General features: G+C 52.2%; 14 protein-coding genes across 14 annotated transcripts; 5 read left to right on the top strand and 9 right to left on the bottom strand.

Annotated features, from left to right (window-relative positions):
- Positions 1–456: 456 nt before the first annotated feature.
- VTN31DRAFT_3977 (uncharacterized protein) lies at positions 457–4,591 on the bottom strand (the record flags this gene model as incomplete). The annotated part of the gene is made up of 3 exons (XM_069404313.1): positions 457–690; positions 757–3,249; positions 3,302–4,591. The coding sequence occupies 3 exons, from the start codon at positions 4,589–4,591 to the stop codon at positions 457–459; spliced, it is 4,017 nt and encodes a 1,338-aa protein (XP_069261300.1).
- An 831-nt stretch (positions 4,592–5,422) lies between these two features.
- VTN31DRAFT_3976 (uncharacterized protein) lies at positions 5,423–7,034 on the bottom strand (the record flags this gene model as incomplete). The annotated part of the gene is made up of 2 exons (XM_069404312.1): positions 5,423–6,852; positions 6,905–7,034. 2 exons carry the CDS (start codon positions 7,032–7,034, stop codon positions 5,423–5,425), a joined length of 1,560 nt encoding a protein of 519 aa, XP_069261299.1.
- Positions 7,035–7,732: 698 nt separating this feature from the next.
- VTN31DRAFT_3975 (uncharacterized protein) lies at positions 7,733–9,048 on the top strand (the record flags this gene model as incomplete). Its single annotated transcript, XM_069404311.1, has 2 exons — positions 7,733–7,861; positions 7,924–9,048. 2 exons carry the CDS (start codon positions 7,733–7,735, stop codon positions 9,046–9,048), a joined length of 1,254 nt encoding a protein of 417 aa, XP_069261298.1.
- Positions 9,049–9,527: 479 nt separating this feature from the next.
- Positions 9,528–10,154, bottom strand: VTN31DRAFT_3974 (uncharacterized protein; the record flags this gene model as incomplete). Its single annotated transcript, XM_069404310.1, has 1 exon — positions 9,528–10,154. The coding sequence occupies one exon, from the start codon at positions 10,152–10,154 to the stop codon at positions 9,528–9,530; it is 627 nt and encodes a 208-aa protein (XP_069261297.1).
- An 83-nt stretch (positions 10,155–10,237) lies between these two features.
- Positions 10,238–10,588, bottom strand: VTN31DRAFT_3973 (uncharacterized protein; the record flags this gene model as incomplete). The annotated part of the gene is made up of 2 exons (XM_069404309.1): positions 10,238–10,505; positions 10,554–10,588. The coding sequence occupies 2 exons, from the start codon at positions 10,586–10,588 to the stop codon at positions 10,238–10,240; spliced, it is 303 nt and encodes a 100-aa protein (XP_069261296.1).
- Positions 10,589–11,581: 993 nt separating this feature from the next.
- Positions 11,582–12,184, bottom strand: VTN31DRAFT_3972 (uncharacterized protein; the record flags this gene model as incomplete). Its single annotated transcript, XM_069404308.1, has 1 exon — positions 11,582–12,184. One exon carries the CDS (start codon positions 12,182–12,184, stop codon positions 11,582–11,584), a length of 603 nt encoding a protein of 200 aa, XP_069261295.1.
- A 158-nt stretch (positions 12,185–12,342) lies between these two features.
- On the bottom strand, positions 12,343–12,737 carry VTN31DRAFT_3971 (uncharacterized protein; the record flags this gene model as incomplete). The annotated part of the gene is made up of 3 exons (XM_069404307.1): positions 12,343–12,387; positions 12,449–12,650; positions 12,715–12,737. The coding sequence occupies 3 exons, from the start codon at positions 12,735–12,737 to the stop codon at positions 12,343–12,345; spliced, it is 270 nt and encodes an 89-aa protein (XP_069261294.1).
- A 1,516-nt stretch (positions 12,738–14,253) lies between these two features.
- VTN31DRAFT_3970 (uncharacterized protein) lies at positions 14,254–14,866 on the bottom strand (the record flags this gene model as incomplete). The annotated part of the gene is made up of 2 exons (XM_069404306.1): positions 14,254–14,292; positions 14,354–14,866. 2 exons carry the CDS (start codon positions 14,864–14,866, stop codon positions 14,254–14,256), a joined length of 552 nt encoding a protein of 183 aa, XP_069261293.1.
- Positions 14,867–15,797: 931 nt separating this feature from the next.
- Positions 15,798–17,872, top strand: VTN31DRAFT_3969 (uncharacterized protein; the record flags this gene model as incomplete). The annotated part of the gene is made up of 12 exons (XM_069404304.1): positions 15,798–15,863; positions 15,919–15,946; positions 15,996–16,057; positions 16,111–16,301; positions 16,378–16,806; positions 16,856–16,907; positions 16,965–16,974; positions 17,021–17,150; positions 17,200–17,339; positions 17,402–17,515; positions 17,572–17,677; positions 17,731–17,872. The coding sequence occupies 12 exons, from the start codon at positions 15,798–15,800 to the stop codon at positions 17,870–17,872; spliced, it is 1,470 nt and encodes a 489-aa protein (XP_069261292.1).
- A 149-nt stretch (positions 17,873–18,021) lies between these two features.
- VTN31DRAFT_3968 (uncharacterized protein) lies at positions 18,022–18,998 on the bottom strand (the record flags this gene model as incomplete). The annotated part of the gene is made up of 2 exons (XM_069404303.1): positions 18,022–18,255; positions 18,315–18,998. 2 exons carry the CDS (start codon positions 18,996–18,998, stop codon positions 18,022–18,024), a joined length of 918 nt encoding a protein of 305 aa, XP_069261291.1.
- Positions 18,999–20,398: 1,400 nt separating this feature from the next.
- VTN31DRAFT_3967 (uncharacterized protein) lies at positions 20,399–22,128 on the top strand (the record flags this gene model as incomplete). Its single annotated transcript, XM_069404302.1, has 2 exons — positions 20,399–21,400; positions 21,451–22,128. 2 exons carry the CDS (start codon positions 20,399–20,401, stop codon positions 22,126–22,128), a joined length of 1,680 nt encoding a protein of 559 aa, XP_069261290.1.
- Positions 22,129–22,589: 461 nt separating this feature from the next.
- Positions 22,590–24,032, top strand: VTN31DRAFT_3966 (uncharacterized protein; the record flags this gene model as incomplete). Its single annotated transcript, XM_069404301.1, has 2 exons — positions 22,590–22,984; positions 23,045–24,032. 2 exons carry the CDS (start codon positions 22,590–22,592, stop codon positions 24,030–24,032), a joined length of 1,383 nt encoding a protein of 460 aa, XP_069261289.1.
- A 53-nt stretch (positions 24,033–24,085) lies between these two features.
- Positions 24,086–25,560, bottom strand: VTN31DRAFT_3965 (uncharacterized protein; the record flags this gene model as incomplete). Its single annotated transcript, XM_069404300.1, has 2 exons — positions 24,086–25,262; positions 25,325–25,560. 2 exons carry the CDS (start codon positions 25,558–25,560, stop codon positions 24,086–24,088), a joined length of 1,413 nt encoding a protein of 470 aa, XP_069261288.1.
- Positions 25,561–26,035: 475 nt separating this feature from the next.
- On the top strand, positions 26,036–27,280 carry VTN31DRAFT_3964 (uncharacterized protein; the record flags this gene model as incomplete). The annotated part of the gene is made up of 2 exons (XM_069404299.1): positions 26,036–27,171; positions 27,229–27,280. 2 exons carry the CDS (start codon positions 26,036–26,038, stop codon positions 27,278–27,280), a joined length of 1,188 nt encoding a protein of 395 aa, XP_069261287.1.
- Between the last annotated feature and the right edge of the window lie 85 nt (positions 27,281–27,365).

The raw sequence follows: 27,365 nt of genomic DNA, 5'->3' as shown, positions 1-27,365 counted from the left end.
GCTTTTTGACGCAGAAAGATTCCGGTGAATGCCACTTGTCCAGCATTTTTGTTTCCGATCAACTGACTCATCGCCCATGACGAATTTGCCCCGCGGTGAGCTTGGTTTCCGGAACGGGAAAAGCATAGGCAAACCTAAGTGGGCGACATCGGAGCTTTTCATGTCGGAGGGTTTTGCACGTGATTCTGCGCTGACCGTCACCGCTGAGCCAAATCCCTGACTAACAGCTCTCTACGATGCCAGTTGACAGTTGTAGTGAAGAGAGAGAGAGTAGGTACCGAACATTATGATTAATTCAATCGTAGGTACAGACTCTAGCAAAGGCAAAACCACCGTCCCAGAACAAATCCTACCAGACCAGGAGATACTATCCCTCATAACCCAGCATAAAGGCGAGTCGACATCATGCATGTCATCACTCATGCGGAGAGACATCAATCATCAAGAAACCCCGGATCACCCGGATTGAGCATCACTGACCTCCTTCTTGGCCAGCTCGAGGTCCGTGTCATCGTCAATAAACGTCCATGTTTCCTCCAGCTCGTCGAGCTCCTCCTCCGCGAGACCCGGCTCGCTGGTGCCTGTTGGAGTATACGGAGTCGACGAGATCATTGCGCGGTTGCGAGTAAGTGTCCCCGCATATTCTAGATCGCGGTAGATGCACTGTATCGCAGTGGCGACGCCGTTTTCCTGTCAGATCCATGTTAGTAGCGTTCTCGAGCGGGGAAGCAATGGGGTAATCGGAAAAGAACGGACCTTGCGGATCTGCTCGCCCAGCCGCCGCGCCTTGAGGATCATCCGCTCACTGTGAGTGGCCTCCCAGAGCGCCCGCGAGAATACACCAACGTTCAGCTTCTTCAGACAGATGCCCACTCCTAGATCCTCCACGCGGGACCCCATGAAAAACTGGTCGCCGAAGAACGGCTTGATGATCGTCGGAACGCCCGCTCGGAGGCTGGCGCCGGTCGTGCCCGATCCTCCATGGTGTGCCGCAGCATCAATCTGCGTGAAGAGCCAGTCATGCGGTGCTGCTTGGATCTGGTGGATCTCAGGTGGAAGAGGGATTTCGACTCTGTTGCTGGCCGGATCGCCCAGACGATCGGACCACCCCTTGGACAAGATGCAACGGACATCAGCCTTGAGTACCGACTCGACAACGGTTCGAGTAAGCGCGGCCGGATCCGAGACGACAATCGACCCGAAGCCAATGTAGACAATCTTCTTAGAGTCCCTGCGGGCACGAGCAATGAACTCGGTCAGCTCCGCAGGCGGCGTCCACGACTTCCCCTCGTCAAGGAACCAATATCCGGTCACGTGGATCCAATCTGGATAGTCCAGCGGTGGAGGAACCACGGACGGCGAGTAGTTGTAGATAAAAGGCACCTTGTTTGGCTGCAGCTTATCCAGGCTGGTGCTGCGAAGTCCAAGCTCGTTCTTTCGCCATCTGTTGACCTGCCCGGAGATGGCCTTCCAGAAAACGTTGTCAAACATAACGTACGTGATGTAGTTGTAAGCACCGCCCAGCTTCTGCTCTGGTACAGCAAAGGCATGCGGGTAAGCCCGAGTGCGCGACCAGGGCATCGTGAAGCAGCGGAAGTACGGGATCCGCAGAGCTTCGGCGATGTGGATGCCCGCCATCGCACTGGGTGACTCGATTAGAACGTCGCAGCCCTGGCACGCTTTCCACGCCGAGCTCAAAAGATCGTCGATCCAACCACGGAACTTGGCGGACGCCTCCTTGAGGAAAGAGTAGGTGAACATACCATTTTCCACGCAGATGCGCATCAACTCGGCTGGGTCACCTTCGACGGGAGCAAAGTCGATCCCGTGTTGCCGTATCCAGGGCTCAAATTCCCGATGCGTAGCAATGACTGGACGATGCCCTTCCTCGATCAGGCCCTTGCAGAGCGCAATGTATGGTTGCACATCACCGCGCGATCCGATGGTCAGGCAAGCAATCCTAAGCGATTTACTTGGCTTGAAGCTGACGATAGACGCCCGCGTATCATCAAAGATCGGCTGCAGCTCCTGCGAATCGTCCTCAGGGAGAGGATCTCGGCTGACCTCCTGCAGCAACTGATGCTCGGCTCGTGCCCTATCGGCCTCTTCTTTTTCACTCGGTGCTAACACGACCGATTGCTCTAGATATCGCATTGACTCCAGCCTTTGATGCAAGGTGACCGCACAGTCATCGCGGGAATCTGAGTCGTTGAATTCGAAGAAAAGCTCTTCATGACCACGAATGATCAGGACCAAACCCTGATACCCGAAGCGAAAACCCTTCTCCTTTTCCACGTTTTCGATTTCCTTGATCGGGAGGATCATCTTGGTGCGAGTGCCGGGGAGCAGACTGCGAAAACAGACCTTGCTGCTGCCAATGTACATCTTGCCATACAGGGGCAATACGCGATGAAGGTAGCAGTAGTAAGTGGCCTGTAACTTCTCGCTTGCGGGAAGAGCAAAATGCGCGCGGAATCGATTTCCAAAGGACTCGCCGGTCTCAGCCTCTTGCTCATCAGGGGACTTGGCGGTGATATGCTCGCCACCCTCTGCGTAGTGCTTCCCTCCGCCAGCCCACATGCCCGACACTTTTTCGATGTAACCCATCGATTCACTCGCCAGCAATGAGCTCATCTGTCGCGATCGGCCTCGTAGATATTCTGCCAGGCCGGCCGCACGCTGAAGGGGATAGGTCCCGGCGCGAACAATACCTTGTAATGTTGGAGTGGAAGATGCATTGTGCTTGTCCTCTTGCCCTTCTTCCGGTTCGCTGGCTGCACCTGACCAATCCTGATCCTTGCTTACCGGGGATTCGTTGTTGGAGAAACCGGGCGATGTGATCCCACTGCTTTCCTTCCGCATCATGGCTGGTCCAAAGTCACCCGTGTTGGATCTCAACCGGTGGATCGTCGGAGAGTGAAAGACATCACTCCGAGCCAGGATCTGGCTGGCAGAGTCCCCCGTGTCTGTGGGCGATTGTACAATGACAGACGACTCCGTCCCTTGCTCGAGGAATTGATATATATAAGAGCCGGAGTCCTGTCTTTTCCTGCCTACGTTCAATTCTCCTTCGCTTCTCCGACGGGACCGATGACCGGTGGTTCCCGTGAACGGCGACTGCTTGGGGAGATCTTTTCCTTCCAATGTCGCAATGGGGTCTTGGGACATTTGTTGTGGTGGTGTACCATCAACGAGATCCTTCACGACCTGAAAAGCGTCTTTTCCGAAACGGAAAAACGAAAAGTAGTACTAGATACACGTCAGTCCATGGTCTTCGAAGGCCTCTAAGGAGAAGCAATACCTCATCAATTGCATAGGTCTCGTTGACATCCACCACTCTTATCTTGAATGTCTCCGCCAGATCCATCATCGGGCTCTCCTCGACGTCTATGATATTTTCAACAGGAAACGAAAGTTTCACTCGCCATCCTTCGTTCTGAGCTTGGAAAATAACCTTCTGCAGCGCCTTAACCCATTCCTTGGCGCTGAGTGCGCTATCGGCCCGGAGTTGGTAGGTTCGGCTGTCCGTCGTGACAGTAAAATCTTTGCTGTCCTTGCCGCAAAGTGAGGCGCTGATGCCATATCGCAGATCAACATTGCCACTGGGAAAGTAAAGGTTGGACGGATCAGAAAAGTACGACAGGACATCGCCCTTCAGCTGGAACCAGTATCGGTTGTACGTTAGGTTCCTGCGGGTGGGTTTGGAGAGATAGCCCGACTTCACGGTCGTATTCGATTTGCGTGGCAGATATGCGTAGAAGCAGACGTGCCCCTCAGTCACGTACATGTACCCTTGAAGGGCGGCGCTTTGCATGAGCCAGCATGGATACTCTCCAATGACTCGTTCTGGTTTTTCGAAGCCAAAGATTTCTTTTAGCCGAGTCGAAAGAAGAGCCCTCGAAGGCTGGTTTTCGCTCTGAGATTCTGAATACTTTTCAGGCGTTGGGGTAGGCGGTGCTGTTGTGGCGGTCTCCGGATCATATCTGTTTTGAGCTTCGATCATGCGACTCAGCACTGGTGCGGACCGGGGAGTACTACTGTCCGATTGTCGGTCTGGGGACATTGATATGGAATGCGCTCGAGAAGTATCCTGCTGAAGATCTTGGGAAGATTGTCGCGATTCTGCAGATTGAGACGTCTTGGTGGTTCTGTGTTGGTCTTTGTGGCTGCGCCCCCTTTCCTCGTCTGATCGCAGGTGCTGTTCAGGCTCCTCGGCGATCCTCTTCGACGAAGGAGACGCCTGATCTCCTCGCTGGTGCTTTGATCGTGCACTCCGCCGACGCGACTTGTCCGCTTTTAGTGACGACTTGGTATCCGCAGCCTCTCCTTCACTCGAATCGTCAAACCGTGAATTGAAGTCCGCCTTCGAGCCAGCCGCTGCAATCATCGAGAAGATCGACTGATTCATATACTGTGCGCCGCGACCGCTGGCATCTTTTGGAGGCGCGGTGACGTCTTCCTGCTCATCCCTAGCATTCCCCTTCAAGCGCTCCGGAATGTCAATCGAAGGCAACCGATTGAGGGACTTGGACATGGCTCTGATTCGAGCAGCCCTGCGGCCTGTATCTGGGCGCAGCATACTGGCCGACATGGCGGGCGAGTCTCGTGGAAGGGGGAAGATGAGTTGACTGGGAAGAGATGTCGCCGGTGGCACGACAGTGAGCTACACGACGGAACTGCTCGAGGACGGTGGAACGAGGCGGATGAACACCGGCGCGATATAGCGTTTCTGCTTACCCGGTGCAGTTAGCCACCTCCATGCTACCTAATCTGCCTAGCAATAAATCGATAGATGCTGGTCAAGAAGTTGGGGCATGATGTAGGGTCTTGTAGGCCCATCGCGGAGCGTAACACACCATCCAAGAGGTACGTTCTTGTCCCGCAGTACCGTCACCAGTTCCTAGTCACAAGTAGACACTCCATGACCGGCAAGATCACATGGGGTACAAAAGTGATGAATCGATCTCGAGTATTAAGCGAGTGCAACCAACGATGCGTGTCCAGGCATGAAAGCCAGCACGCATGACAGCCAGACGCCTGTATGTAATCCCAATACCGCCTTTGTGACGCTATCAGACCAATTAGGTGGCTGGCATGTGATGATCTTCAACGCTAAGCACCAATCAGCGGCTGATCTGCATTACGATAAGACAGTTGGCGCCAAACTTAGCCTTCGCCTTAAGTTGCTGGCATTCTCAATCACTCCGTCAACATATGGGGAATAACTTAGTACTGCAATAGTATTGCTCGAGGGCGCGAAACGACTTCGTGGAATAGTACTTTAACAAAAAATTTTGATATGATATGCTATTCCATTAGCTTCGTTACTCATTAGGTTAATCTGACTACGGAGTACCTGTTAGTATAAAAGAATAGAATCTTGGAAAATCATCCATCCTGCTGCTGCAGCTGACTCCAGTAATCAGCTCGCCTCCCACTCATTCACCATGAGAGCTGCGACGTCCTTGCCCATCAACGAGCTGGTTTCCATAGTCGAGATGAGATTTTCAATACCGCTCGTGTACCAGAGATTTGGTGCCAACTTGGTTGGCTCAAACGTTTGTCGTGGATACTCGTAGGGGTATGGCTGCCAGGTCTTTTCGTGGAACCAGCTCACATCCCTGGGCGGGAGGTCGTTGATGGTGAGGTTGCTCGGACCTTGTGGTGCATCCACACCGAGAACGGATGCAATGAAGCTCGCTGTCAGCCGCTCTGGCGAGAACACCTTATAGACGTGATGTGTTTCAGACGGATCGACCGGAGAAGGAACGGAATCGATCCGGCTAATGCTCCAAAATCCCGCTGGACCAACGCCGTCTGGGCGCAAGCCGAGATCTTCACCCTCGGGCAAAGTTGTCAGCAGTATATCTGGTACCTCCTGTTGACGTGACAAGTTGAACCGTTGCGGAGACATTCGATGTGGTGAAGCAAACAAGGTAACATGGAGAGTCACGTAGGGCACCTCTTCTGGGACATGATCAGGGCGTGGTGAAACGGAGATTCCTGTTGATTGGAACGGAGCTGCGATCACGACCTCGTCAAACTCGGCTTTTGACGCGGGCCTCTCTAAGCTTGTGTATGAGACGGTCCACCGCCGGTCGTGGCCCTTGTCAATTGCGGTCACGGTGGTGTTTAGGTTGACCTTGGCACCGGCAGCCTTGAGCATACTAGCGAAAATTCGCCAGTTCCCATCAGGAATGGCAAAGGCGCCTTCGGTGGCCATGCACACCAGCGTTTCCAGGCCATGGATGAGCGCAAGATTCTGTCCGTAGTTCACCCGTGTGCTGGCCTGGATGACTTCCCATGGAAACCGGCCGTGGATGCCGTGAGCGGCCAGTAATTGGTTTCCGGGAAGCCCTACAGGTCCATGGAGATCGATCTCGACAACAGCCGATGTTAATGAGGAGAATGGAAACAGCGGCGGCTCATACAACTTCGAGAACTTGGCGGCGGCACGATCCACAAGGTGTTTCGTCCGGATGGGAGCAAGACCATATCTCAGCAGGAGCTTGAGACGCTCCCACCACCCAAACGAGTGACTTTGCATGAACACGAATTTCTCGCCATTCCAAATTCCGAGCAGATTCTCCGAGTCTGTGGACTGACTCCGAAAAGAGCTGGACATATTGAGGCCAAACTCTTTGCTCGCATTCATGAGGTTATAGTTCATCTCGACGAAGATGGCGGCGCCGAGCTCTACGGGATAGGCAGGGTCATCGAAGACGTTCACGGTTGTCGACCTGCCACCAATGTATGACTCGCGTTCGAAGACTGAGATGTCGACGGGGATGCCGGACTGCTGCGCAAATTGCCTGAGATAATACGCGGTTGAGGCACCGCCAGCACCGGCACCTAGCTGGTCAGCAAGCAGCGTCCACGTCTTTGGTACGAAGTGGTGACATACCAACAACCGCGACCCTTTTCGGTGTTACCTGCTGCAGAGGTATTTGATGAGCTGCTACAATGACAGACAGCAACGTCAAGACCAGCATCTTGCGCATTGCCTTGAGCAACAAGCTCACTATCGACGCCATGATCCCGGAGGTCAGAAGCTCGATGTCTTCTGATGTAGAAGTTGGGGGGCGAGAAATCTTATGCTCCTCTGTCTGTCGGCTTGCTGGATGCCATTACTGAAACGAGATAGGCGAGAGGCTCAACGATGCCCAAAGAAATGAACAATCGAGCTGGTCAATAGGTAAGCTGAAGGCTGTGCTATGGCCCCGGTGACATCAGCCGAGGTACTGAATAGAGAACTTTACAGTCGGAGCATTTGAAAAGCAGCACATTCCGAGATAATGCCAGAATATATGCATAAACCACTAGCTCTTCCGTAGATAAGGACTTGCCTCTCTTTGAAATTACGATTAATTACGATTAGTTACTTTAGATATACTGCACCAAGTACTTGGGATTCTCAGAGACCTACAATGTCGCAATTTGTTGTGCATTATTATTAGGCCTATTGGTGCAATGCCCTGGAAATTCGGAAATCGATTCTTCATTCTTCGAGTCTGCAAAGTTAGTTAGGGCTGCACTAACCACTTTCAGTAAGGTCAGATCTGGCGGGGCGGCCGTTATCGCTGTTATCAAAGATTTTTTCAAATGGACATCTGCGGCCTGAAATGCTGAAGAACAAGAAATGCTTTGAATAGAGAGTATCAAAGGTATAGAATTGACTGTTTCAAATCCGGTCTCCATTTTCTGCAGCAGCCTCAATTCCATCCAGCTTGATATGGATCCCTACGACAGCGACTCGTCCGCTTTCGACGACGCCGAGGACTATGCGGAGACCGATGTCTTGCTTGGATATGCTGAAAAGGAACCGGGGGATGACACGATAAGCCACCTTGGTGGATGGCCGGTGAGGGCTACTCAGAGTTGTGACGATATCAGGATCTTTCCGTCTCTAATGGCATTTCGCAGACATGGCTCGATGAAAAGACTCCGCCCCCAGGCGACTGGGCTAAATGCAAAGTCTGCAATAATCCCATGCCTCTCTTGCTGCAGTTAGATGGGAACCTCCCAAAGGACTTTCCAGACGATGAGCGACGATTGTATATCTTCCATTGCCCTCGAAAGCCGTGCAGCCGCAAAGCAGGTAGCGTGCGAGCACTGCGCGGGGTAAGGAAATGGAAGCCGAAGGAACAAACGGAGCAGGAGCAGATAGAGGCTCCCAAACAGACGAAGACAGATCTTGGTTCCGCGATATTTGGCGCACCGTCGACAAATGATGGTTCGAGCAATGCGAATCCGTTTTCCGTGTCGCAACCCTCTTCATCCCTCAGCAACCCTTTCGCAACGCAATCATCTGCTTCGAATTCCACTTCATCGAAACAAACTACTGACGACCTTCCAAAGACATTTGCCGAAAAGGCACGTATAGCATCTCCAGACCCGGCCCAGAGCGCGCCCTCACCAGCACCGGTTGCCGCGGGGCCTGTTCTGCCGTGGCCGCCGCAGGCCGCATTCCCGCCGCCGTATCCAGAATACTACCTCAACGCCGAATACGAGACATTATCGCGACCGCCCAGCCCAACAATACCACCAAACGCAATAATCGAACCCATGGACGAGGAGGACGGGCCATCAACATCGAAGAAAGGGAACGACATCCCCACAGACAAGGCCGAGTTTGAATCCTCCCTTGATAAGGTCTTTTTGCGCTTCTCCACACGCCTCGCACATAATCCGGAGCAAGTCCTGCGCTACGAGTACCGCGGGACGCCCCTCCTGTACTCTGGCAATGATGATGTAGCAAAGGCATTCCCCCAACAACATTCTCAGCGGGTAGCCAGCACCGCCCAAAACCGTATTCCCCGCTGTCAGGCCTGCGGCAGCGAGCGTGTGTTTGAGCTACAGCTTGTCCCGCATGCTATCAGCGTGCTGGAGGAAGGTCGTGAAGATATCGGGCCTGGAAAGGACGACGCGGGCATGGAATGGGGCACGATTATTCTTGGGGTGTGCGCGGCGAACTGCGGGCCGGCGACGGAGGGGCAGGCGGGATGGAGGGAGGAATGGGTCGGAGTGCAATGGGAGGAGACGAGATAAATTCGAATACATGCATATCCAGGAATCCTCTCGGACTCTGTAAAGGAGAATGATGATTGATGAGTCGCATTGTGCCATCCGATGTATCAAGACCACGACCAATATCCAGACCAGACTCTCGGTTGTGCAGAAATCAATTACCAACTTTACGAGTATTACTTTCTTGAGAATCGAAGGATCAATCCGAGATGACCCTTTTGGAACTACGAGACAATATTCTTGGAGCTGTATCAGGTGGATATCTTAAAACCCTAGCCATAGAGTGAAAGTCAGAAACAACTAAAACAAACGAAAAGGGTCTGATAGTCTCGAATTAGACCTGTTGAAGCACACATACTTCTAATACTGTACTCACTCCTCCGGGCCATGCGACTAAGTTCGCTAAACTCCGAGTGAGTGTTACCTACTCTCGTGCACCCGGAGGGGACAACATGAGGAACAAATAACCAAAAAAAAAAAAGTAAACAGCGAATAACTGATCAGAGATCTTCACCGGGATCCAAGTCAGAGTCATTCAAATCAACCAGATGCAGCTCCCGCCGGGATCTGATGCCGGCAATCTGCGAAAGTGGAAAGTCTTCATAAGTGACGGGCCTATACCGCTGGGTTGATTTGATTGTATCGAACACTCGCTGACAGTTCTCCTTGTTCCTCTCACCCTCTTGACGAATGATGGAAGTGTCAGAGTGTTCCAGATCGGCTAGGCGCACACCCGTCACCAGCTGTACGACTATGTCTTTGTGGCCGTGATAGCACACCTGCCGCCAACAAGAGACGGATTCCAGAGAATGCCCAGAATAGGATAAATGTGTCGACTTACATCCCAACCAGTCCTTGCCCTGCGGTGTCGTCCGATTGAGGTCGATGTATGGTTCGAGCCACCTAAACACATCCAGAACGTACCTTTCGTGGTGAGCTTTGTCGATAGCTGCTTCCAGCTGATCAGAGTCAGAGCAGTCACAGTATTCCTTGTACTTTAGAAGCTGGATAAAGGACAAAAGCCATTTCCGAGCATAATCAATTGCCTGGGTTTCCCAGCTATTCATCCAGGTTTTGACTCGCTTTCTGCAGTATCTCATAAAGGCCACGACTTCTGGATCACGCATGTCGAGCAGATGAGGGAGCACAGCAGCGATTATGGCTTCCACGTTGAGCCGAATCAGATAAATCCTATACCACCGTGCGGTGGTCAATAGCAGTCGATCGAGGATGTCCTTGGTGTCATAACCCGACAAGGCGGTGGAATTCCCGTCCGTTGTGAGCTCGACAGCACTGACCCTAGCGCTGAGTTGTCAGTGACGAATCGTTTTGGAAGTCTGCTCTTCGAGAAAGGTTTCGAGTCGGATTGTGTGGACTTCACCCCGGACCGGGCAGTTTTGTTCGCGCCTGGGTCGCGTTCAACAGACACTGGCCCTGCCGCTTGGATGGCAGGCTGTGTTTGTCCGTGGTTCCTGTAACTGGGGGTTGTCAGTTGAACAGCCCATGATTACGAAGTCGCAACGTACAGTTTCATCATTCCCTTCATCATCAGCCATGACATTCTCGTCCGTCCCACCGTCATCTAACTCATGACAATCCTTATCATACTGTTCTTCAGCATGATGTTGTCCGTCATCATCTCTTCTTTGAGCATTTTGCGTTTGGTCACCAGACATGTCGCCCCTGTCCTCGATTGTCAGACTCCGAATGTCACCCCGTTCAACTGTGTTTTTGATTATGCGTGCATTCGTGGCCAATTCAAATCGTATGACAATGTCTTCCGATTCTATATTGAGGCGATAAACGCTCTCAAATGGCGCTCCATTGGCTACTATTCGTTCGACCTGTGCTTGTATTTCACATTGAGAATCGCAGTTACCAACATTTGATTGGCGTCTTGCAGTCGTCGTAGTCTGGGCTATCAAAAACATTGAGCACGAATACATCGGGAAGAGGTAGTTCTTAGGGTGCTTGCAGAATCCGCGGATTCCTCCGTTGCTCCAAGGTTGGGCAATTTATCAGACCGCTGGCTTCTAAGGGCTCGTCCAGCATTTTCGATGGCAGTTGACGCCCTTTCTCTTCTGATCATGCGGCTCTCTTGTGAGTGAGGCTCGGCTTTATGACGGCCTCCCGATAGTATATCAGTTGACGGTGCCATGTTGCGGGGTGATGATGGGTGATAATCGTCAGGATTTGAATGGAACATTTGATCAGGAAAAGGTCCTGACGGCCGGTTGATCATGCAGGCACAGCAGAAAGCTGAATCATGGATTCGACGACGCGTCGTTGGGGAATGCATTATTTTATCTCGCCCGCCACACGCGTTTACAAGCGCTTGGTTGGGTGTTAAATGCCCTATAGCATAAGACAGCTTCCCCTTATCAGCTGGCTGGTCAGGGTAAAAATTAGGGTTAGCCTCCCACTACTACTTAAATCGGGTAACAATTACTATTAACAATAGCTTAGTCTCTCAGTACCTTAGGCACTTAAGAACGCGGTTTATTTTCTCATTGTGATGCTAACTACAGTGGTCTAGCCCCTTGTGACCTACTACTCACAGACCAAGCGCGCGAGCTTCGGTTTCCACAATTTCTGGAATCAAATCCAGCAATTGCTGAGGCCTCGTCGGGGCCCAGCCGAAGAGCTTCCTCGCTCGGATAGATTTGCTGCGCGAATTGCTCCCACAGCCAAACGGCAGGTTGTAGTCGGGAGTGACCTTAGCAGCTTCGTCGTAGCTCAGGGTATCGATCTCCGCGGTAGGAATGTAGCCCTTTTCATATGCCACCTTTGAGACCTCCCGCTGGACATCACCCCAGTAGAACGGCCCGCTTTCGGCGAAGTAGTATCCTTCCTTACCCCAGGTGGCGTTTCCACCACCGGCGGCAGCGGCCTCGCCCAGTGCAAGATACACCTCCGACAGATCATGGATGTGGACCCAGTTCCAAATACTTCGACCCTCGCCTAGAACTATGCCCTTCTTCCGCTTGAGCACCTCCCGCGCAAAAGTGGGAATCTGCTGCGAGACGATGTGGCCAGCACCACGCCCCGTTCCATTGATGGAAGGCGGCGCGACGATGGCCGTCTTGACCGCGGGGCTGGCCTCGCCGGCACCAAGAATGATTTTGTCGACATCCCGGTGCAGGGCGTCGTCCGGCATGGTAATTGTGAGTTCATATACGTTGTCCCAATCATCCCAAATCTTCTCGCGCTCGACGCCCACAGTCCTCGCGCGGGTATCTTCAAAGCCAAGGATGCCGGTGCCCGAGGTGTGGATAATCCACGCGGGCCGATCGGCGGTGTGCGCCCGCGCGCCTTTCACGATTGCTTGCGCCGATGGGACATGGTCAGCGTCGGCAAAGTCTAACCTCCGATTTCCTCGTTAGCAATGGCATTAACGTATCCGAGCCGGCATAGAGCATACGATAGATGATATCCGCTTTCTTGGATCTTCAAGCAGATCCAAGCTATCTAGGGTGCCAAATACGACAGAGACGTTTGGAAATTTGTCCTTCAGCTTTTTAGCCTTCTCTTCCGAGCGGACCAGCGCCGTGTAGGACCAGTCCGGATGCTTGTTGTACAGGACATAAAAGGCGTCCCCGCCAATGTAGCCGGTTGTACCGGTCCTAAGCACTCGTCAGAACTTGATGGCAGTCGAGTTGACAGATCATCAAACGAGGCGGATCTTACAGAAACACCTTCGGAGGAGCCATATCGACAGAAGCTTAGTTTTTCTTCCGCGAGTTGAGATGAAAAGTGAATTGGATTGATTCATCAACCAGCTTGGTCAGTCCTGTTGCTTGCTTTTATAACGTCCACTTCTCGTCTTCCCCTCACCTCTTGCTTCCATGTATTGTGACTTCAATGGAATCACAATGGAATCGCTTGATTTCTAATCATCATTCCTTCATCAAACTTGCTGTTCATCGGCGGGGTAGAAGTCACGTCATGATCTTCATGATTTCTCGCAGGGTCTCGTTCCACTTGCCAATTAGGGTTAGGTGTAGGTCACCTTTTCTGGGCGAGTGAACGAGAAAAAAGCTTGACTTTGGGACCAACATCGAGAAAAGCGCAACAAAATCGCCAAAGAACAGCAACTCAGGTACCGGGTCTGTGTTTCATGAGGTTCCATTTCTTCCAAAGTGGAAATCACATTTGTCATCTCATCAGCCCAAGTCATCGCCAGTTCAAATCGAGTTGAGTTCAGTTCCAATTGAGATAACTCTAACCCTAAGCATACTGTACCTACGGCCTAGGACCCGGGACCCATGAAACTTCTGCAGATCGTCTGAGCGTCCCTGTCTTCCGGCTTCTCGACTCTTCCAAATCTCCACGACTTCAATTTGTAATATGCTTTGCATCTCTACCTACCACGTAAAGATCTTACTACTAGTATCCATGGAGCTCTACTGTACTCGGTAGTTGTGGCTATAGATCCACCACATGGGCATGTCGGCCTTCCGGATCCAACTGAGGGAAGCGGCATCCTTTGATTGACATTGACTTTGGATCGTGAAAAATACATCCTCATACCCTGGTCTCCATGGTAGGATAGTCCCGGAAACAAAGGTCAGATGGATTGTTCCTGACAATCGGGATCGTGGTGCTCATGCCTGCAATTGGCAAAGAGTGCTACACTAAAGAGAGAAGAACCAGGGCAGTCAAGCACTCAGCTCCTGACTCAACACGGCTCGAATCTCAAACTATTGATCCTAGCAGCATTGTTGATTGGATGCATCATGGGCGACTGAGGATTTCCGCAGTACGACACTCTTCTTGTGATGGCATTTAGCTCATGAGGAACAGACTGAAAAGGCGATATGAAAGTGAGTCCTGTCAAATCCGGGGTAAGATTGCCACGAGATCTCATCAGGCACATACTGAAACTGTCATGACGACAGATCGGTACTCTTCATTTGAGTGGTCATCTGAAAAAGACATTAGGACCAACAGAGGCATTCTGCTAGACGTCACTGCAGAGAGGACGCGGTACACCTACTCATCAACTGCTGCTACTTGTGGTTTTCTATATAGAGACATCAGTGGGAATAGGATGCTAGATACTAATGGATACAGGGAACGGAATCTCCTCATCTGATAGATTGCCAGGCCTTCCAATGCTCAGACATTTTGATACTGACGAAGAAAAAAGAACAAGTTGCGTCTCACATCGGGGTACATTCGACGCACCGGTAGGAGTGTTTTCTGAAGAACCCCTTTGGTAATCCATCATGCCAGCAAATCATTCGCAATCGACATGCAATTTCCCTGTCAAGGTGTCAGAAACATGAGTTTATATCCTAAATGTCATCAATGCTGTGAGACGCACCTTTAGATAGCACTCCCTTGTGTCACCCCCTCCTAAGCATAAATTCTCGTAGAAGTGCCTCATCATACCGAGGGCGGTAGAATAGTAATCCTCCTGCCATGCATCATCCCGCTCACATAGTAATTCTGACTCATCGATTTTTGAAAACTTGTGCTTGAACCGTGTGGCGACTTTGGTTCGACATTTGGTCGTTTCGTAGTCGAGATCGTTGCAAAGGTCGCGTTTGCCGCTGCAGGCGAAAATTTCCTCGTAGTATTCGCGATGGAGCGTTGCGGCAGTGCAGTTTGGTTTGTATTGAAGGGAAATCAATTCGCCAATGACGGTATCGGAGACAAATCTTGCATCGTCTGGATGAGTGCCCGGTTGGCAGCCGGCGTCGCAAATTTTCTTCCATTGTTCATTGATCGAATCAAGGTATTGTTGGTGTTCGTTTTCTTCACCGACAGAATCAGATGACGCAACGAGGTTGTGACCCAAGATTGACAAGAGGAGAACATAACCACGAAACTTCATCGTGAATGACAGTGACTTGAGCAGATGATCGAGGTGTGCCTATGATAGATAAAACTGGGCCTCTCGGCAATGGCAATACTCTTAACGCCAGGGAACAATTGCAACTACAGTAGTAGTTCAGTATATTCTCTGTCGAGTCACAGGCGAATTTATCTATCCCTTGCTGGTGACCCTAGGAAGGGGTGAAGGGCTAGGTCTTCCTTCTACCCCCTTGCAAGTTGGCACCAGCCGGACCAGACACCAGGGCTTTGTCTCCGGTATGCTGATCATCCAGGAGGGATGCTGAAACGTAGAAATAGTACAAATTAGTTTGTCACTCATGTTTGTTACTTCGTACCATACATGCCATGATTGATCTGAGCGGGAGTACATGTATTAGATCAACTACCAAATCAGGTACTCTGTCTTTGCTCTCCGCGTCGTTGATGAGAAGCCAAACACTCGGCATAGATTCCGGGATTGATTATTCGGAGAAAACCCGACCAAGAGAGCAGAAGCTTTTTCTCTTCCCCGCAAAATCGTAGCAAAGACCAGCCACCGCCCGCAGTGCGTGGGGGAAGCGAACTTCAGCTAAGCGGGTGTGAGCCAATCACAGCTCGATAATCAATGAATGGAGCGACCTCCGCCAAAACAAGTTCGTTTCTTGATCAAAGTAGAGCCGTCCAACTCCGTAGTTGGGGACTGGAATCGGGAATCGCTGTCAGCTATATAGTCGTTAGCCGACTGAGAGAGATGGAGGAAGTCCGATGTCACTCGCATGAACGAACGGCAATGCCGAATCTGGAACTGATTCATTGCCCATGTTCTCCGTAAACGATCTTCTTGTCTTCTAGCCCTAGTATATAAATTATCCCACACTCTTTCCAGATTGTCATGTCCATCTCGCATTTCTCTCAGCGGCTCAAGTTGAGTAATTATTGAACGTCTCATCATGGGCAGCGATATCTGGTATCCTCTCGGGCTTGCCCTGTTTGCCGGAATCGGCACCTTTCTATTCGTGAGTTCGAAACGAACACCGGGACAACAAGATCGCGGGTGGTTGACAAATCTAGGGCTTTGATACTGGAATTGCAACAACGAGTGCGTGTGCTTCGTTTCTCATGCATGAGTGTCTGCTAACGAGAACAAGCTATCGCCCATGAGAGCTGGAAAGAGTATATGAATTATCCCTCTGATGGACTAACTGGCGCGGTGAGTGCTTCATCATTAGGCTTGTCTCAAACCCCTCTCGCTCATAAATTCAGGTCGTCGCCGTGTACATTGCCGGAGAAGCCGGCGGGGCAATTTTGCAGACGGCAATCGCAGACAAACTCGGTCGAATTCGTTTCATGGAGTTGATGTGCGTGATCGTCACCATCGGGGTTACCATCCAGACCGCATCAGTCAACATTGGCATGTTTTTGGCTGGTCGGTGTATTGCTGGGTTTGCCGTAGGGTGGGTTATCCAACGGGAGCATCTGTCATCTTTTGCTCGAAGACTCCTGTTCTGCTAACCCTAAGCCGCCGAGCAGAGGCATGGTCGGAACTGTCCCCATTTATCTCTCCGAGATCAGCCCGCCAAAGTTCCGCGGCTTGATTGGCGGTGTTTCCGGTTGCGGGATCTCCTTCGGAACCATGATGTCCAACTGGGTCGGGTATGCATGCAGCTATGCACCTTACGGCCCCGTTCAGTGGCGTTTGCCGCTCGGTATGCAGATTCCCTGGGGTGTGATCATGATTCTCGGCCTCCTTACCTTCATGCCGAACTCGCCACGTCAATTGATCCGCCAGGGCAAAGTCGACGAAGCCAGGAAGCAGTTTATGAAAATCCGTCGGGATCTGGGCTCTCGCGAACTGCACGAGGAGTTTGCGCTCATGAAAGCGCAGATTGAGTATGAGATGCAGCGTGAAATTACTTCGTACCGGGAAATCTTCAGACTGTTCCGTCACCGGACTTTGGTGTATGTTCGCTCCTTTACGAGAGCTGGAATTGGGTGGCTGATTGTGTAGGTCCATTGCGGTGCAGACTATGACCAGTCTGACTGGTGTCAATGTAATTCAGGTGAGTGGTTTGACATTAAGATTGATGATCCTGGCATCGACTGACGGCGGATTCTAGTATTATCAAAGTATGCACATCCCATTCATTCGCGTAAACACTTACTAATCGAGCAGCCATTCTGTACAAATCTCTCGGCATCGAGCAGCACACCATTCTAGCCCTGACCGCGGTCTATGGTACTTGCGCATTCCTCGCCAATTGCATCACGACCAAGTACCTCACCGATCAATGGGGGCGTCGCAAGTTAGTTGACCATTTCGCTCTGGGTTTACCGCCATTAACATCGAAGCAGGATGATCCTCACTGGTCTCGGGGGCGTCATCATCATTGAGATCTACGCAGCAGTCATGCAGCGCTGCTTCCAAGACACAGACAACAGAGTTGGAAAGGGCTTTGCCATTCTCGGAATCTATGTCTTCGTTGTCGTTTACTGTACTTCTCACCGGTTTGAACCCTTTGTCGGACATCTTGGCATACTGACATGATGCGTACAGACGGCATGTTGAACAGCACCACCTGGCTCTACGGTGCAGAAGTCCTCCCCATTTCCTTGCGGAGCAAAGTCATGGGTCTGGCCGCCGCGTCGCATTTCGTCGTCAATGTTGCCGGTACGTGCTCGTCTCCAGTCAAGTTTGTTCCTCAGGGTCCGCTAACCCCAGACCAGTCACCGAGGCCGGTCCCAGCGCGTTTTCCAACATCCAGGAAAATTACTACTATGTCTTCGTTGGGTGTACCCTTTTCTTCCTCATCGTGGCCTATTTCTACTTCCCGTATGCTTGGCTTCCTTTGGACGGTTTGGAGGATGAGACTGACAATATGCCAGGGAAACTCGCAAGAAGACTCTCGAAGAAATCGCGGCTGCCTTTGGCGATCGCCTTGTCGAGGTTGAGGAGCAAGACATTACCATCGAAGAGGCAGTGATGGAGGCCAAGGCTGAAGCTCGGCATGAGGAAAACCGGGTGTAACTGCATCAGATGGAAACGCGAAGTATATAACTTGTGAATAACTAGAGAACAAACTCTAAAGACGTCGCTCATCAATCATGACCAGGCAAGCAATTATGAACCAAACCCAATGACAACAAACAGCCAGTCTATATACAGTATCTAGGTACCTAACGTCGGTAGTTCGTGGAGTTCTCTCTGCGCACTGCCGTCTCCGCCAACTCGGTATCGGACGGATATCGCGGGACCTTGTCGACCAACCATCTACCAGGATGATACCAAGCCAACACCAACAGTGCAAACCACATTGGCAGCGCCTCGAGAACATAGAGAAGCCACTCATGCTCAAAAATATAGCCGGGGATCTCCTCTGTGAACTCGACAACGCGGTAGATGGAACGAGCCTGCCCAAGTCACAGTTAGCTGGAGCCAAGAGAAGAAGAATAGAAGATCCCAAACGCACCAGAATCAAACAAACACCAATCACAACACCCCGAATGACCATCTTAAGCCCCAAGTTATACTTTCTAGCGGCAATGGCACGACGACGAGCCGTCAAGACAATCACAAGAAACAACGTCACCGTCACGGCCTGCAGAACCAAACCGGTGATCAAAATTGCCAAGCCGATATCCTTCTTCTCGCCCTCCCAGTCATTCGAAAGCGCGATTACGCTACCTGAGGACTGGAGCAAGAGGCTGAAAATATCGCTTCTGACGAACAAACGCGGCAGCCAGCGAGGTTTGATCCAGAGAATGCGAAGCTTCTGCTGTTCTTTTTCGCCTTCCGCGTCGTCTTGACCGGATAGTTCGTCGTCTGTCGTCGACGGCACCAGTCGCGCAATCAGCATGTACAGACTGGCACAGATGAATACCGGTGCAAGGACAATGAAAGTAGCTGACGAAGCATAGAGGCCGACATCATTGGGGCTCCGAGTACTGCCGCACCGAACCGCGTATCCGATGACCTCGAAGGCAGCCCCAATGACCATGGGGATGTAGTAAAGAGTGCGAGCGTAGCCCCGTGTTCGGGGCGCCACTGCAACGCACCACAGATGCCATAGAAAGGGCGGCGTGTAGAGGACAGTGAAGAGGATGGCGGCGCCGAGAGACGGATCGTAAAAGTAAATCGACAAGTCCTCGGCCATTTGAGGTACTGCAAGAAAAGAACTTGTAAGTTTTAACAAGATCCAGCACCTATAAATGAAACAACCAAAGGAATTGAGTTTGGATAATCGAATTGATTATTGAAAGACTATGCCAATGCCATCACTCTTGCAAAGGTCATCACTCTGCTTATATCCATCTCTTCTCTCACCGTATCTTTCCTGATCAGGAACTGAGCTCAAGTGCGCATGGCGATGCAAAGAGCCAAGTCTTTAGGCATTCAAATTCCAAAGAGAACTGAGTTTCGAGTAGTATATATTTCGCATGTCCAAGGATGACTCTCATCGGTACGTCGTGCCCGGCAGGTCCTCTCATAGCCGCAACTTCAATTTCCATTGAAGAATTTCCCAAAAAACGCGGAAAAAGTAGAATGGCATGATGCCATTGTTCACCTTGTGCGGCTCTAACAGCTGGTTTTCGGACCGAGAGTACAGATGCTTGGTTGCCAGAGCCACACATGGAACTATTTCGATCAATTGTGCAGCAATGGCATACTGTATTGCAGGTCTTGTCCGCAAAATTCTGCTGCCTGTAGGCTTACGTGAATGGAGCCAATGATCTGGAGAGTGACCGAGAAATGATCCCTGAAAAACGGTGAGCTGGTTTGGCCAAGTGAATCTGATGCGCATTTTCTCTGGACGCGGGAAATTCAAGGAATGGAAAGATTACTACTTCTCTTCTCCATCATATCTTTTTTGAGATTGACTTCTGCATGTAATGAGTGGCAATGACTGTCAGCAAAGTACTAACTACTAGTACTGTACATCACTAGTAGTAGCTTCATTTTTGATGACTTCGAGTTCGGTTTGAAGTTCCAGGGCAATCTGATAACACCATATCACAAACCCTAGTGAATCGATATCCTTGAACCCTTTTGCGTCCAATTCCATAAAATATGAGCTTTCAACTTTCCTCGAGTAGCAATCATGGCACGGCTGTCACTGGAGGAGGTTGCAGACGATCGATGGCAGTGAATAACTCAACGCAGGCTAACAATAGTACTCTGTAGTCTGCACCTCAATAAGCTTGTGTTGATAAAAGTGGAGCTTGGCATTTACGAACTAGTAACCTATTTAAGTTAACGCCTTGTTGCGAATGCGAATCAGGTTTTGTCTCCCCACACTTTGAACTAACCTAAAACAAAAACGGAATCCCTAACTACGAGTAGCCAAGTCAGCCCATTTCAGATGTGCCTTAGGGCTTAGGGTTTTATCATTGAGGGGTAGTGAGGGTCCATGAAAGCAGTGGAGTTCGTCACAACTTTGGATCAAGTGAGTCACTGCTTGCTCAAGTCAGCGTCGCTCAGATCCTCGGGCTTTGACGAGTCGAGCATTGCGATCTCGATTGATTGATACAACCAAGTTGCTCCGCCCGAGTTGTCATGGCTGAATCGACACTCCCCCAACGTCTCAAACCCGAGGAAGCCCCCGAAGCCGCTGCTGAGTCGGCACCAGCAGCAGGCGAAGCGGCGCCGGCGGCTCCGAGCAAGAGCGCGCTGAAGAAGGCCGCCAAGCAAAAGGCCAAAGCCGAGAAAGCCGCTCAGCGTGCGGCGCAGGAACAGGCCAAACAGGCGGCAGCCCAGGCCGAAGACACTGCTGTGGGGTTGTACGGCAAGCTCCCCGACAATCAGGATCTTGTGCCGGCTACGAGTTTCGCCCAGTTGTCTACCGACCACTATGACAAGGAAGTCACCGTTGTTGCCCGCGTCGACAATGCACGGTCCCAGAGCGCCAAGCTGGCGTTCTTGATGCTGCGACAAAAAGGTCAGAAGATCCAGGCGGTGATTGCGGCTCAGGAGCCAATCTCAAGACAGATGGTGAAGTGGACGAGTGGCCTGAATGTCAATTCCATTGTGGAGGTCACCGGTGTCGTGAAGAAGCCGGCGGTCCCAATCAACTCGGCTACTCTGAGTGATCTTGAGTTGCACATTCGCAAGATTTATCTCATCTCGGAAGCGGCACAACAGTTGCCCATGCAGGTCAAAGATGCGGAGCGGCCGCCACCGGCTGCTGACACGGAAGAGGTCGACGCCGAGGGCCAACCCATTGTGACGCTCAAGACGCGCCTGGACTACCGTGTGCTCGACCTTCAGACTGAGACAAACCAGGCAATCACCTGGATCTCCAGTGGCGTTGCGGAGTTGTTCACCGAGTTCATGCTGAAGAGTGGCGCTCGGTGGATCTTCACGCCTAAACTGAGCGGATCGTCGTCCGAAGGCGGTAGCGAGGTGTTCGAGGTCAAATACTTCAAGCGATTGGCGTATTTGACACAAAGCCCTCAGCTGTACAAGCAGATGTGCATTGCGGGTGATATGGAGAGTGTGTTCGAGCTGGGCCCCGTGTTCCGTGCAGAGGACAGCAATACCCACCGACACTTGACGGAGGTGAGTTCGGAAGGAACGATTCAAAGATATCCTTATGCTGACGTTCGCAGTTCACTGGGCTTGATTTTGAGCGGACATTCCGACACCACTACCATGAAGTCCTCGACTTTGCAGAGGAGCTTCTCGTTTTCATCCTCACGCAACTAAAAGAGCGGTACAAGGAGCAGATTGCTGTAATTCAAAAGACATTCCCCAAAGCAGGCGACTTCCGTTTGCCAAAGGACGGCAAAGCACTGCGCTTAAAGTACATGGACGCAATCGGTCTCCTGAAGGAGGCGGGTGTGGACGTGTCGGAGCAAGAGCGTTTTGAGAACGACCTCACGACGGCCATGGAGCGGCAACTGGGGCAAATCATCCGCGAGAAATACGACACCGATTTCTACGTGCTGGACAAATTCCCCATGGCCGTGCGACCGTTCTACACAAAGGCGGATCCCGAGGATCCGCGCTTCTCGAATTCGTATGATTTCTTCATGCGCGGCGAAGAAATCATGTCTGGTGCCCAGCGTATTAACGACGTGAACGAGCTGGAGGCCAGCATGATTGCCAAGGGCGTTGATCCCAAGAGTGAGGGCTTCCAGGATTACTTGCTGGCGTTCCGCCAGGGCTGCCCTCCGCATGCTGGAGGCGGCTTGGGTCTGAACCGAATCGTGACGTTCTTCCTGGGATTGCCGAACATTCGGCTGGCGACGTTGTTCCCAAGAGACCCTCAGCGACTGCGCCCGTAGACATTGGGTTTGTTCGGGTGACGGATTTCGAGTGTAATGTAACCACCGTCGACTCAAAGGAAGTTTTGTCGAGAATCAATATCGAGTCGATGAGCATCATGAGCTTGTATGTAATACGGTGGTCTTCAGGTGCCAACGTGCCTGAATCGTATGGTTTGAGGTTCACCGCTGAAACCTTCCATTTTGCCATCGATCGGCGAACCGCTGTCGGTAGGGTTAGGGTTGGTATGCTACCACGATTTTGCGAAGTTGAGGACCGATGTTTGAATTCAACTTCACATTTGATTGTATTTGTAAAAAATTTGAAAGCCTAAAGTGAAATTTATTAAGTTTATCAACTGAGCGGGCCGCGAGCCGCGGTGCCTCATCTGTTTAGCTGGTAACTTAGCAGCTTGGAGCTCCAACCAAACGGAGTTCATGAAGAATCACTCTTCCTCACTCCGAGAATTAGACAGCCCGAGATGCCCGAGAAGCGCAAAGGCGACGACCTCGCCGCCGACGAGATTATATCGCAGAATTCACCAAAGCGCACGCGTCGAGAAACCGTCGAGGCTAATCACGTGAAACCCATCCCGAACTCGAACGAGCTCAACTACGACGACGACGATGACGCCGGTGATGGTGACGGGGAAATCAGCAGCAACTACAATCCTGAAACAGTCGCCGACTCAAGCTCCACAGGACGTGAAGTTCTCCTCGCGCGACCACCTCGGCAGAAGCCGCGTACGGATCCGATTTACGGCCAATGCAGCGCGTTTCCGGGATTGGATGACGGGGGTGATGGAGGGGCTGGAGACGCGACTGAGCTATTCTACGGGCCTGCAGAGGATGGATTGGAATATTTGAGAATGGTCAGGTATGTGACATCTGGTCGTTTTGAGCAGTTTGGAGGCGGATGACTGACGGAGGTGTGAAGGTCCGAGGCGAATTCAATGCCCATGCTTTTCGTCGCGCCCAAGACGGAGACAAAACCTACACATAAGGAGGTGCCTAAGCCTAGGGACGAGGAGGCCGCACCTCAGAAGAGTCGATACGTAGACGGCGTGTTCATTGCACCGCCGACGACCCTGCCGGATGAGGATGCCGGGGAAGAGGATGAGGACTCGGACAGCCCCCAGGCGATCTACCATAATCTTCTCAGGCATCGGTTTCTCCTGCTGCGCAGCACGCTTCGCTGTACTCCGCCTGCGGAGGCAATCGCGTCACTTGATGACGCCCACCCGATCACGTTGCCTTGGCATATCCCGCGGGCCCGGAGGGACTGGCGCCGGACGTTGCTCTCGACGGACCCGCTTATGGTACAGCTATCGTGCATGGACGCGGATAGCGTTATGGCGGCAACCCGGTTGGTGGGGAGGGTGCTGGCTGAGACCGTTCGGAGCGGCGATGCGGTCAAGGTGCGAAGGATCGGGGCGTGGGTTTGGGGGTTGTTGGGGAAATGTAGGGAGGTCGGACAATTGAGCAGTGAAGAGGTTGGTGATCTGCGGGAGTTAGGCAAAAGGGCTGTTGGGATCCTTCAGAAGCTCAACCGCGAATCAGCCCCTACGCCTGAAACAAGTGGAAAAAGGATCGACAGTGATGGTGGCGCTGGAGATTCTTCCGATGGAGAGGAGGGTGAGGACGAAAGAGCACCTGAGCCTGCCGAAGGGAAACCGCAGTCAGATCCGAAACTTGAAGCGGCCAAAGCTCAGGCACAAGACCGCCGTAGCGAGTCGTCCGCTGACAAGCGTTCTCAAGGTCAGTCACTGACAGACGGCGCCAAAGGAGATGCAGCAACTCGCCACGACGATGACAAGCCGGATGCCATCTGTCTCTCACGCGCCATGCTGGACATGATCATCACTATCGTCGGTGAATTCTACGGACAGCGCGATCTTCTACTTTCTCGAAATACGTGGCGATAGCGAGAAGTAACGATGGTAGGGGCATTGTTATTATGTGATCTATGCACAACCTGCTAGGACAAGTTCCCCTCCAAGATCATGCGATTGGTCATGTCATCGCCAACCCACTCTTCAATCTTGGCTACGGTCTCGCCAACAAGCCGTTCGTACGACTCACCCTGTGGGATGAAAATCGTCTGATGGGCGAGGACTTCGTCGACGTCTGGCATAAACAGCCGGACCCAAAGATGCCCAGGGTCGTCGGGCAATGCGCAGAATTTGCGGTCTTTCTTTGGCTTCGATCGAGATGGCGAGCGAGAGAAGCTCCGAGAGCGAATGCGGGAGAGCGGTGATCTGCTCCGTGTGCGGGATGGGGAGGTTGTTGGGGATAGATCTGTCGATGAAAGCGAGGGTACCTGAGAGATGGGATCTGCAGGTTCTGGTGGAGAAATTGCAATGTTTGGCGTCGCCGCTACATCTATTTTGCACCCTTCAGAGCCTTCGACAGGGACTTGGGGGCTCGGAAGTCGAACAACTGGTATCTCATCTTCTGTTTGCTTCGAATGGTGTCCCGGTGAGCGACCTCTTGGTGAGCGGCCTCTGGGAAATCCCGGACTCGCAGTGTAATAATTGACAAAGCGGATCCTCCTCTTTAACTTCCCCTGTTCGTTTCTTTCTCTTCGAGTCTCGTCGACGGCTTCGCACTCCTTGAGCCTCTGATACCGGCTGCGCAGACTGGAGTAGTCCGCTAACACACCGCCATGCTCGATATAAGATTGAAGGTACTGCGGCACAGCTTTCAACAAGTGACCGTGATTTTTCTGCAGGAAGTTCCTCAGGCCGTCACGGTGTGAGCGCTTGACCCAGCGGACGTCATTTGGGAAGGGTGGATTGAAGTAGGGGTCATCGACTGGCGGGTCAAATGGCGAAGGGGGTTGCTCCGGCTCATCACTGTCGGCAGTCTGTTCGCTCACAAACGTGAGCGTTGTCTCACTTGCAGCAGAGGCGTTTTGCTGTAAGCCCGGCGACGGCTCCCTCTTGTGAAACAAACTAGCCAGGCCGGCGCTAATCACGCCCGGATGGAGACCGAGAAAAGGTACATCGAAGTTGATGAGGCCGAGAATCCGGTGTCGGAACTCATAAGCGCTGTCCGGCCCCGACGGCAGCAGCGCGACTTCGGCCGTGATGATGCCTCCCAGGCTGTGGCCGAGGAGAATCACCTCTGCCGACTCTGATTCATGCGGTGCAAGCCTGACGATTACCTATCAGCTGCTGATCTCCACAGCACGCAAATCTACCTCCTGGTTCCATACCATCGACTAAAGGCCTCTCTGACTTCCTCCATTGACCCTCGCGACTTATACCGAGGGTACACCTTTGTATACACCACATGCGATTCAGCAAGCGCAAGACTGGCCAATCGATGAACATGGGCCGGGAAGTTCTGGAAGCTGGCCTCGGTGCCCATATAGCCATGGACATAGATCAGGAGGAGCTTCCGCCTGCCGTCCAAGCTTGTGGACTCTGGCCCGAGGGAGACGGGTGACATAGGTCTAAGGAGGGGGTCTGTCGGTGAAAGAGTTGCACCGAGCTCTGGTACCGCGTTTTCATGATGCTCTGGTTTGTTCGCACCGGAGAGATCAAACAGGGGATGAGGTTGATTTGTTGAGCCTGGCGATGCCATTAATGGAAACTTATCCTCCCTTTCCCTCCCGTTAATGTCAATTTCGATATTAGAAAGACAGCCCAATCACTACAACGTAGAATACTTATTTACTTCTGACAGCCATAACCTTTTGATTTGCCTCTCTGATCTACAAATTTTTGTCGTATCAGGAACAAGTCCAGACTCAGCCACGCCGAGACTTTCAACGCTAGCTTCATGCGTCATAAGTCATACCAACAACAACCAATCCCAACTTCTCGGCTCCAACCGTCCACGACGTCCAGCGAGGCTGCGCCTTGCTCCAACAACCCAACTCCCAACTCAAAAAGTAATTCTATACCTTCCAGAACCCACCGCCATGCCCCCGCAGCAAGTCGAAATCACCATCCCCTCCGCAACCGTCACGCCGACCCACACCGTCTACAACATCATTGTCCGCCTGCCTCTCCGATCGTTTGTTGTACAGAAACGCTACTCGGAGTTCGCTGCGCTGCACAACGAGCTCATCCAGCAAGTCGGGAACTCCGCCGTAGCACCGCCCGCCCCGCTGCCAAAGAAGACATGGTTCAGCAACACCAACACCAACGAGGTGCTGCGCGAGGAGCGCCGCCGAGGTCTCGAACGGTACTTGCAGGCGATCAACGACGGCGATGACCCACGATGGCGGAACACGAGTGCATGGCGATCGTTCTTGAATCTGCCGCGGCGAGCGGTCGGTACTGGCGGTGGTGGTGGTGGTGGCGGCGATGAGGACGGAGGAGTAGGAGGAGGAGGAGGAGGAGGAGGAGCAGGAGGAGAAGGGAAGACAGCAACGGAACAGCTTCATCGGGCTCTGACTGCGCCTAGCGACGAGGTCGTCATTACGGACCCCGTTCTGTGGCTCGACTGTCATCGGGAATTGAAAAGCTACTTGCACGATGCGCGGCTGCATCTCACCCGCCGTGATCAGGCAACCACCCCGCAGAAACAGCACGAGAGCTCGGTGCATGCCCGGAGTAGTCTCGCCAAGGCCGGAAATATGCTCAACGCCCTGGAAGAAGGGCTCAAGAACCTCCGCGGTGGCAGTAGCGGTGGCCCGAGCCTAGGGGATGGCGAGATCCGCCGCCGGCGTGACCTCCTCGCTGCTGCGAAAAAGGAACGCGACGGCCTCGAGAACCTCCACGCTGCGATGCTACAAAAGAGCAAACTCGATAGTACTGTCGCCTCGATTCAGGATAAGAACGATTTGCTATCGTCGGCGAACAATGCTGGTGCCGCTCCCGCTCCGGCTCGACCACGCTCCGGCCGCGTCCTCGGCAGGGAAACGGACAAGACGCGCGAGTTGGACAACCAGGGTGTCTTGCAACTACAACGGGAGACCATCGCAGCGCAGGATCAGAGTGTGGAGCAGCTAAGGAAGATCATCCAGCGACAAAAGGAGCTGGGCATGGCTATCAACCAGGAGCTAGAGATACAGAATGAGCTGTTGAACCTCGCGGATGAGGATGTTGATCGGTATGTTTCTCTTTCCTTATTACTGGCTACGGGCATGGCACTGACGAAAGTCTACAGATTGAATCGTAAGATCGACATCGGCAAGAAGAGGGCCGAGAAGATTTCATGAGATGGAACGGATGATTAGTGTATTGTTTACGAGCCCCTGCACATATATATCCCCGTCGCTTGGATGATGAATGGCGTTGTTTTTT

The sequence above is a fragment of the Thermomyces dupontii genome (genome assembly GCF_041956625.1).
Source record: "Thermomyces dupontii strain NRRL 2155 unplaced genomic scaffold VTN31scaffold_3, whole genome shotgun sequence".
In the NCBI taxonomy this organism is placed as follows: Eukaryota; Fungi; Ascomycota; class Eurotiomycetes; order Eurotiales; family Trichocomaceae; genus Thermomyces; species Thermomyces dupontii.
The sequence above is the reverse complement of the archived record's forward strand: the minus strand, read 5'-3'. Positions and strand labels throughout refer to the sequence as shown.